We start from the raw sequence: 9,759 nt of genomic DNA on the forward strand, positions 1-9,759 counted from the left end.
TTCATAATATTGTATTAAGTGTTTCTATGTTAATACCAGAAAATGGGGGGAAAATTCAACTTGTGCCTAAAGTGGGCTCAAAGTCAGCGGAATTCTGTGTTGACCTGAGCCAAATTTGGTTTCGGCCCTCCTTTGAATGCTGCTGGCGAGCTGGGGGCAACAAATGGGCACTCGGCTGCAGCTCACTGGTCACGGGGTGGCCAGAAAATCAGCCAGCTCCTACGCTGAGCTGGCCTGCAGATCAGGTGTGGGGGCCAGTGGGTGTTCAAATGGGTCGGCAACAGGCAACCCTGCTTCTCCTCAGCCCACAGATACAAAAACTGACTATCTCCTGGACCTTTTCTTGATTTTCTCCAATGGTCACTTTAAAGGTTGTTGCTCAACACCTGGAACAACTAGGTGGAGTGTGCGTGGCACAATGCTGTGCCCATTTGAGCCTGAATCTTGCTTTCAGGGTCTTACAACTAGCGTAGGATCCCAATTTGCATGTTTAAGGATCCCAATACCTGTTAAAGGGGTTTCCCTGTATGACTAGGAAAGAAAGCTCAAATGAAAGACGGCGCCTCCGACAGTGCAGCATTCCCTCAGTGCTGCGCAATAGGTGCTACCACTGAGCTAAGGCGGACTCACAAAAAGTTGCCTGAACCAATCTAGTGTTCACCGCACTTCAGGCGTAGCAGATCATTGACATAATATTCAATGATCTAATGATGATTTCATGCTGGAAAAACAGTGGGCTGTGAGTTGATTTTCTACCCAGTTTTATTTCAAGGCCAGTAGGTGTTAAACCAACATGTTCTCTATATATGCAAGGAATCTGAATCTGCAAATCTTGATCTTAGACAGTCGAGGGAATGAAGGGCAATTTGTTGTTTTTTAGCTGGAAGAATTTCTAGTACAGTCGAAAAGGTTGATTTTACTGGTTATCAGTGTAAGACTAAACTTATATCGAACGAAAAGGGTTATTTTCAAAACTTTTATTTCTTAACTGCAAAGTATTTGCAATACATAACATATGTTTATATTTCATTATAAAACCCCTCGTAATACAATCTCTTTACATTCTATTTTCTCAGAGCTATGCTTTATTCATTTTGACATTGAGATAAAAACTTGGTCTAACTGGTTATAACCAATGCCTTAGTGTAAGCTATTTAAAGACACTGACAGTTTATCAACATCAGATTGTAACTCATTCAGTGACAGTTTTAAGATTGTCAGTTCCTCCTCAGCAGTGTCAGTTTTTGCAGGTTTCGAGAGTAAGCTGTCCACAGTTGACCCTAATGCTTCCAGGTCAGTCTTTGCTTCACTGATGGAAGATCTTAGTTCATCCATGGATGTTTCCATTGAAGATAATTTCCCATCAAACTCAGACTGTACGGTCTCTTCCATTGAGTTTAACGCAGCTGCAACAATCTTACATTTTTCATCAATTTCACCGACATCTTTTTCCAACTGCTTTAAACTTTCTTTGTGTTCGGATTGTACTTCCTCAATGTGTTGCTTCTGTTGTGATTCGAGAGCTTGCACTTCATTCTGCAGAGCATTAAGTGCTTCCTCTGTCGCCAGACTTTGCAGATCTTTCAGGTTTGCTTTTAGCGTTTGGATGTCATTACCGAGTGATACCTGAGATTCAGCCACACTTTTCATCGTTCTCAGCACTGAATCTAGATCGTAGAACTCTATTTTTTCAGATAAGTGTGTTGCAGCTGTATTCAACGCCATTACGTTTTCCTCGGTTGCAGTTAACCGGGATTCAACATTTTCATTGTTCTTTTCTATATTTACTGAAGCATCATTTGTTTTCGAAAGCAGTATTTTTTCTTGCTCATTCAAGCTGTTCTTAGTTTCCTGTAAATCTTGCCTACAATTGTGAATTTCTTCAGATACAGCATTGAGAGATATTTCAGTTTTGGAGACTGATTGCGTCAGTGCTTCATGTGCAGTCTGTTGTGAATATAAGGTACTTTTCAACTGATCAAATTTACCCACTAAAGATTCAGTTTCTTGACCCTTTGTCTCAACAGTTATTTCCAGTGAACCGATCTTTGACTTAATTTCATCAATGTCATTCTGACTCTTCGCCTGTACCTCTGTAAAAATAGCAATGTTATCATGGATTGATTTCGTTAATTCTGTTAATCTTTCCTCTACTGTTTTTTCAAGAGATGTAAAATCTCTCTCTCTTGCATCTTTTACATCTTGGATACCATCAGAGAGGTCTCGAAGGATTTCATTCTGCAGCTTTTGCAGAGTTTCACCAATTTGATTTGTCTTGCCTTCGCCCTTGTTGACTGCTTTGTTAGTTTCTTGCAGGTCCTGTTGGGTTTTATGTAAAACTGAGTCCAGTCTGTTAATCAAGACTTTTGCAGATTCCACCTGCAATAGATGAAAAAGTCTTCATAAAACAGTAATATCATAGTGTGCTAGTGACTGGAAAGTTACCACAAAATACAATGAGAATAATTACATCCATCATTCATAAATGCATCTGAATGCTTAACCTCTTGTGTAATAATTGACATTTGCTACATCTGTGAAATGGGCTGTTAAAAAACAAAATTAATTCAGGATTAGACATTCCGTGCACTCTGAATTGTTAAAAAGTCACCACAATAAACCTCAATGTACCCACCACCTTGAAATAAACACACAGAGAGAAAGGAAAAACCACACATTTGGTTTGTCAAATTAACAGATGAAAAAAGAAAATACACAGTAAATAACAATTTAGATCAAACTTAATTTCCATGGTAATAGTTATTTTCTTGTCTAATACTTTACCTGCCATAATTTTTAGGAGAAACATAAAATGCTACAGTTCCTTACAGAATTTATTTTAAAATCTTGAAATATAAATTGGAAACTTTTAAGGATCAACTTAAGTTCAAACATACACACTGGACAACATGGGCGATGTGGAGACAAAGATTTCATGAGCAGGGTATTTGCCAGTCAATCTGTTTCTTGGAGGAGGAAGAAGAGGAACAATGGAGGAATGCCAGGCAGGTTAGGCTGCAGTATAGGAAGACTATACCCACCTGCCAGTACCCTCCCACTCACAGCTGCAGGTACAGACACATCATAGGCAGTCCCTCAAAATCAAGGAAGACTTGCTTCCACTCCTAAAGTGAGTTCTTTGGTGCCTGAACAGTCCAATACGAGAGCCACAGACCCTGTCACAGGTGGGACAGATATTCGCCGAGGGAAAGGGGGGGTTGGCACTGATTTACCACACGCTCCTTCCGCTGCCTGCGCCTGACCTTTTCACGCTCGCAGCGTTGAGATTCGAAGAGCTCAATGCCCTCCCAGATGCACTTTCTCCACCTCGGGCGGTCTTCGGCCAGGGTCTCCCAGGCTTCAGTGGTGATGTTGCACTTCGCCAGGGAGGCTTTGACACACTCACCTGGCAATGACTATTGGCTCCACAGGCCCATGGTCAGCAGTCTAAATGATCAGAGGCTGTGCCAACTGCTCCAAAGACACCTGAAGTTAACATGCAAGATTGTGCTAGCATTGCCAGTGACCGTATCGGTCAGCCCTCAAGTTCTCTGCCTCCTTCTAGGCATGCTCAATGCTATTCCATGGGGAGATTCCTGCATTACCAAACAGGACCACTCTCCATGCTACCACCTAATTCAGCACCAACACCACTTTACCAGCCAGCAAACAAGGACTTTGAGTATAGTCTCACTCTATCATTTGATCACAGACTTGATTTCCTGCCTCTATATTTATTGTGCAAGCTACTAGATTTTGCCAGGCAGCTTGCTACCCAAAAAGAGTTCCCATGTTAATACCACACAATGGGGTAGAAATTCAACTTGCATTAAAAATGTGAACAGCTTTTGTAAAATAAAACTACTCACATTTTTGCCCTGTATGCAGCTGCTTGCCTTGAAATGGTTGTATTCCTTAAATTTACCTTGGGTTGTTTGTGTGCAATGCCCCCTTCCCCCAGTGAGCTTCCAACATTATCCAATGTGGCTGGAGGATCACCCACATACTGTCGATGAATCTTGACGCCATAAAATAAGGCAGAGTCATTATACTAATTGTCATCGGACTCGAATAGCACACCGCCAGACTAACACGAATAGAGGCCAATCAAGAAATCTACACTGCATGTTGCATGTTTCGTAATTAAATGCATTCCAGTCGCATGACGAAACAATTATTGGATCCAGGCGCTTCTTCAGGAAACTTGCTCATGAATTGAATATATTTTTGAACAATAATCAAGTATACCTCGATTTGTCATCAATTTATTTTAAAATGCCTTCTGATTGCTGCATTTACATAAATATACTTCACTTATATTTGTTCTGTATACTTACTGCTTTGCATGTTAGTAATACTTTCTAATTATTGTTATCTGTGTAATGCCCAAACAAAATGGTTGTTCAATGTAAATTAGTAATTTACATTCCCAATCCCAATGTCAGCAAAAATCAGTTTAAGCCACTGCTGGGTGTGTTATAGTCATCTGGTATTCATCTGCAGTATGTAAGAAGCAGTTTAGCACAGATGTTCTATACTAGTACATGATAACTCCTTGCACAAACCTTCACAGTTCAAAGTACATGATTTACAAAATAATCTTTAGTACTTAAATGGTTAAAAATCTTAAAATGAGTGTTACTAAAACTGTTACTAATTGACTTTTATATATAAAAGAGAAAGAACTTGCATTTATATGATGCTTTTCACACCCTCAGGATATTGCAAAGCATTTCACAACCAATGTGTTAATTTTTGAAGTCACTGTAGACAAACACAATGACCAAACTGCACAGACGATGGCCCCTCAAACAGAAAATTAAGACATTACAAGTTAATCTGTTTTGGTGATGTTGGTTGAGGGATACCAGTTCACTTGGACATAAGAAGACCCCACCTGTTATTCAAATAGTGGCATGAGATATTTTATTTCCACCTGAACAGGCAAATAAGACCTTATTTTTCATAATTCATCTGAAAGCACCTCTGACAATGTAGCGCTCTCTCTGTACTGCATTCAAATGTCAGGTGAAATTATGTACATAAATCTGGCATGGAGCTCAAACCCACAACCTTCCAACACAGATCTGAGAGTGTTGCCAACTGAGTTAAACTGACATATGTTTCAAATAACTGCTGGTAAACATCACTCCAATTAGTAATGCTTTGAACACCTCTGCTGGTAAAAACATTTTATTCAGCTCTTCACATGACATACATAAATAGGCACATACAAATAAACAGAAAAGTGGAAGAAAATGCTTTGTTATTAGGAGTTAAATATGCGTCTCTCTGTGCTGGTTTCCATTGTAGAACTTGTGCCATGTCATGATGTTGGTATGGTGGCACCAACAGTGCAGCCTCACATTGCAAGTTTTAACTGGTGTCAGAGGAAGTGAGACAACAATAACAACATTTATATAATGCCTTTAGTGTAGAAAAACACCTCAAGGCACTTAACACCTCTGAGAGGTGATCTTGCACTCTTTTCAATTTGCAGTGGTAGCAGCAATGTGGAATACTGCAAAGCCTCATTTTTAGTCACTCTTCTCAAATCAGATAACTTTGTTTTATCATCATTCAGAAAGTGCTCATTTCCCCATCAGTTCTTCTCAATTTGAGAAAAACTGACCATAGTTAGAGGTCAAGAAAGAAGTGCACATGTATGGTGCAGTTCTGGAATATTCAGCAATGCAAGCAGATAATCTAACAATGGGTGCCTTCTTGCATCACTAACTACATGCTGTGGGTACTCCACTGGTGCATGTAGTGTAATAAAGGCTTAATAATTTCTGTACCAGTTATTCCTAGACTATTTTGTGCTTAACATACATTTGGCCGAACTATTCTTCCCTTTTTTCCCAATTATTTTGATTTTAAAGTCTGCAGATAACAACCTAACCCTACCAGACCCAAACTCTCCATAAGTTATTGATTACTTCAAATTATTCACCGGATGCTGCATCAGATGGTGTAATTGACAGACAGTGCTGTACTCGCATCACCTCTGGCTTTCCATTAATGGATGGAGTTAGCTATTTCATGGCATTATATTTTCTTCTCCGTGCCAAAAATGTGAATGTGTTCTATTATCTCAGAAACTATTTCTGCTGGTTATGGAGTCTAGGACTAGGAGACACAGCGTAGAACATAGAGCCAGATCCTACAGGAGTGAAGTTAGGAAATACTTTTACATACAAAGTGTGGTAAAAGTTTGGAACTCTCTTTCACAAATGGCAGTTGATTCTCAGACAATTGTTAATTTTAAATCTGAGATTGACAGATTTATGTTAACCAAAGATATTAAGGGATATGGGGCAAAGGCGGGTATATGGAGTTTGGTCGCAGATCAGCCATGATCTCAGTGAATGGTGGAACAGGCTCGAGGGGCTAAATGCCTTTTCCTGTTCCGATGTTCCTATGTCTCATCTGAGAGATGATACTTCCACCAATGCAGCACTCTTAAGTGCTATACCACTTAATAATGGGGCTGGAAACCACAAACTTCGAACTCAAGCACAAGAGTTGTACCAACTGAGCCACACATAACTTGAGAAGATTGCAAAGGAGCTACCACTGCAGTTAAATATTTAAACTGAAACTATTAAATAAGTTAATCAGATAAAGTAAATAAGTAATTGGCTGGATGGTGTGCAATGCAGAACACTGAATGAGATTGTGGAAGAGATACCAAATGCATGAACCATAAATTTCAAAACATCTTTGGAAATGGAAATGGTGCCAAAGGATGGGAGGGTGGTAAATGTTATCGCAGTTGTGGTTAAATATCTTTTTTTGAGAATTTGCTCTGGTCTGGAGCCTCACTTAACAGGAGCATGTATTGGAGAATTCAGCATGGAACTCAGCGCAGTTGATTCATAGCACTTATGATTTTTCTGGATTGGAAGCATTGACCTCAATGCCCAATTCTCCAATTTGCACTCCCATCAAGCAAGGACCTATGCCAAGTTTAGAGCTTTACACATGTAATCACTGGAGTCCATAATATGGGATTAAATTCCTGAAAACTTGGAACTGCATGGGCTAATCAGGTATACTCATTAACACTCATTGAATTTTTCAAGTCACTATGTGTAGACACAGGATGCTGTGGATCTTGTAAATATGGATTTTCAGAAGCTACGGTGCCATGCAAGAGCCTTGTTAAAAGAAGTCAAAAGTACATGATATTAAAAGGTAATGTCGCTGTATGGGACAGTAGGGGTAAATAGACATGTTTTATATTGCTGGGATGTAGGGACTACTTTTGCTTTCTATTTTTATTATTGATTTGGCAGGAGACAAATGATACTGAATCTTGCTGCTAATACCAGATTGAGGACAAGGCAAACAGCAGGGAAGAATGCAGAAATTTCTGGATGCATAGACAGATCAGTAGAGTGGACAAATGTAGTTTAATGCAGAGCAATTTGAAGTAGCACATTTTTGGGAAAATAACAGTGAATGGAGACTTACCTTAAATAGCAAGATTCTTAACATACTGAAGGAAAATCGAAATTTTGCAGTGCAGATACATAGGTTCTTAAAGGCGAGAGTGCCGGCAGATGATGTGTTCAGTAAAGCAAATAGTGTTCTGGGTTTTACAATGGGGCATCGAAGAAAAAAAACAAGGAAATGATGTTGAATTTTTAAAACAAGATATTGGCTCGGCCACAGTTGGGAGTATTGTGTACAGTTCTGGGGCCTCCCTAAATAAACTGAAAAACTAAGGCTGATCAAATAGAGATTTTCAAAATTATAGAAGGGTTCGAGAGAGTAAATTGTAAATTATTTTTTCCACTATTTGGCAAATTGGTAACACGAGAGGACAAAGGAAAAATTAGAAGAATTTTTCCAGCGTTATTACAGTATGTATACTTTACCACAACTGGCTATTAAAGCACAGACGACAAGATCATTTAGAAGGGAATTTAGTTAACCATATACAGGGAAAGGGCAGAGTAGACAACCCCACTTAAAGATCTAGTACCAACACGGGTGAAATGGACAAGTGGCTGCCTTCTGCAACTTCTGTGATCCGATAACTCTGGTATTGAGGTATCTCTTTCAGGGATTATTTGAAGAACTTTGCAATGCTATTCCTACCTCTCAATTACGTTTGTGTTTTTCCTTGTGGGGCCAACTTTTGATTATATCATTTTGACCTCTGTGCATTTACTTGCATGTTTTTGCCATCCTTTATTGTTCAATATTGCTACTTTATTGATTGTTTTTGCAATCACGATAGCAGGACTATGCCTGAGGAATAGGAAGCATTGTTTGTGTTCCAAAAGATGCATCGTTAAATTGTCAAACTGTTTCATTAAAATAAACAACAACAGTCTCAGAAAAACGTGCCTTTCACTGTTTATTTTTGGACATCATTTTGCACTTTTACCACCAGCCCTCTATGAAATGGAAATTATTTGCATTCCTTCGCATATATTTACATATTAAAAGTGCCTCATTGAGGTGGGAGATTGTAATAATAGCAACTGACTCTGACTTGATGTCTTAATTCGACCCTGCGTTAAGGTGCCATTTTCAGAAACTTCGTGCTTGGGTGGTAACTGGAAGGCACCATATAGTTGTCCAGGGGCGCAGTTATACTGACAACTTCACGTTGATGAGAATTTGTTGATGCACACTCAGTGCAACTGGGAGACGACGGAGCACCCTGACAACTGCTTCAGGAGGCGTATCATTCTGTTTTGACTTTGCACCCAGCATGGTACAACTTATTGTGTAAATGGCCTTAAAGCCCACAAGTGTGAAAATGAGCAATACTGATTTGTTTAAAGAGAGAAACCGTCTCCATTCACTTCAACCACAGGACTGCAAAATAGAGCAGAGTGTTTCAGGCTCGCTTTAAAAGGGGAGTGCTGAAGAAGAGAAACTCTTACCTGTTGCAGAACAGTTTCCATCTTCTCGGCCAGTTCGTTGCTTTGAAGGGACGTTTCTTCGGCCCTCTTGTTGAAATGGTCGATCTGCTCCGAGAGGCTGTGGATATACCAGCCAAAAGCGGCAGCCGCCGCAGCCAGAATTAAAAAGAGCAGGAAACTCACGGCCGTCCCAATGGCCGAGCCCGGCCCCGCTTTACTGCCCTTCCAGCTCCGCTTTGCCACGTCATCCTGCAGAGTGTGAGAACCCCGATCAGAATTAGTTTTATTTCTTTGCTTCACTGAAGACATACTGCAAGAATGTGCAATCTCGGTCACAGAAAGAGCCGAGCCCAGCGATCTGGGGCCGGTTGCTGCTGTCAGCGCGGTGTGTCCCTGCAACTAAATGTGACTGTGAGACGGCCAGACAGAGGAGGAGCGTGGGCGGCTCGCACAGAAGTTGGGTTGGATGTTCAGCCCTGGAAGTTGCTTCAAAGCCTGATGTTTCAGCGCCTGGGGCTGCAGTGATTTGTACAGGAGCGGGACCACTACTGCCACGTACTCTGGGAGGGGTACAGGCGCATTTAGATGCAGTTACATCACCTCCCGATATCTCACAACTTCACTCATTTTTCGCACAAACCATTGTTAACATGGCATTTGAACCATTCTGGCGCTGCTGTGCCGCAGTGCCCCCCCCCCCCCCACTTATTGTTTGTCCCTCTCTCTCCCCCTTATTGTTTGAGCTGCAATCGTGCTTCACCGTCCCTTTCCCATTTCCCACTTTGTCACGCAGCGCAATATTTTGCTGTGATTTGATCATTGGAACGCAACCACGCAATGAGTTGCGGGCAATCCCCGTACATTTGCAGGCACGTAT

The 9,759-nt window shown here is 40.7% G+C and overlaps 1 protein-coding gene across 1 annotated transcript; it reads right to left on the minus strand.

Moving 5' to 3' along the window:
- Nucleotides 1–962: 962 nt before the first annotated feature.
- ckap4 (cytoskeleton associated protein 4) lies at nucleotides 963–9,333 on the minus strand. Its single transcript, XM_070896656.1, has 2 exons — nucleotides 8,904–9,333; nucleotides 963–2,379 (listed from the first exon to the last, which is right to left on the minus strand). The coding sequence occupies exons 1-2, from the start codon at nucleotides 9,189–9,191 to the stop codon at nucleotides 1,141–1,143; spliced, it is 1,527 nt and encodes a 508-aa protein (XP_070752757.1). The 5' UTR covers nucleotides 9,192–9,333; the 3' UTR covers nucleotides 963–1,140.
- Between the last annotated feature and the right edge of the window lie 426 nt (nucleotides 9,334–9,759).

This window comes from Pristiophorus japonicus, chromosome 13 (genome assembly GCF_044704955.1).
Source record: "Pristiophorus japonicus isolate sPriJap1 chromosome 13, sPriJap1.hap1, whole genome shotgun sequence".
NCBI classification, from domain to species: domain Eukaryota; kingdom Metazoa; phylum Chordata; class Chondrichthyes; family Pristiophoridae; genus Pristiophorus; species Pristiophorus japonicus.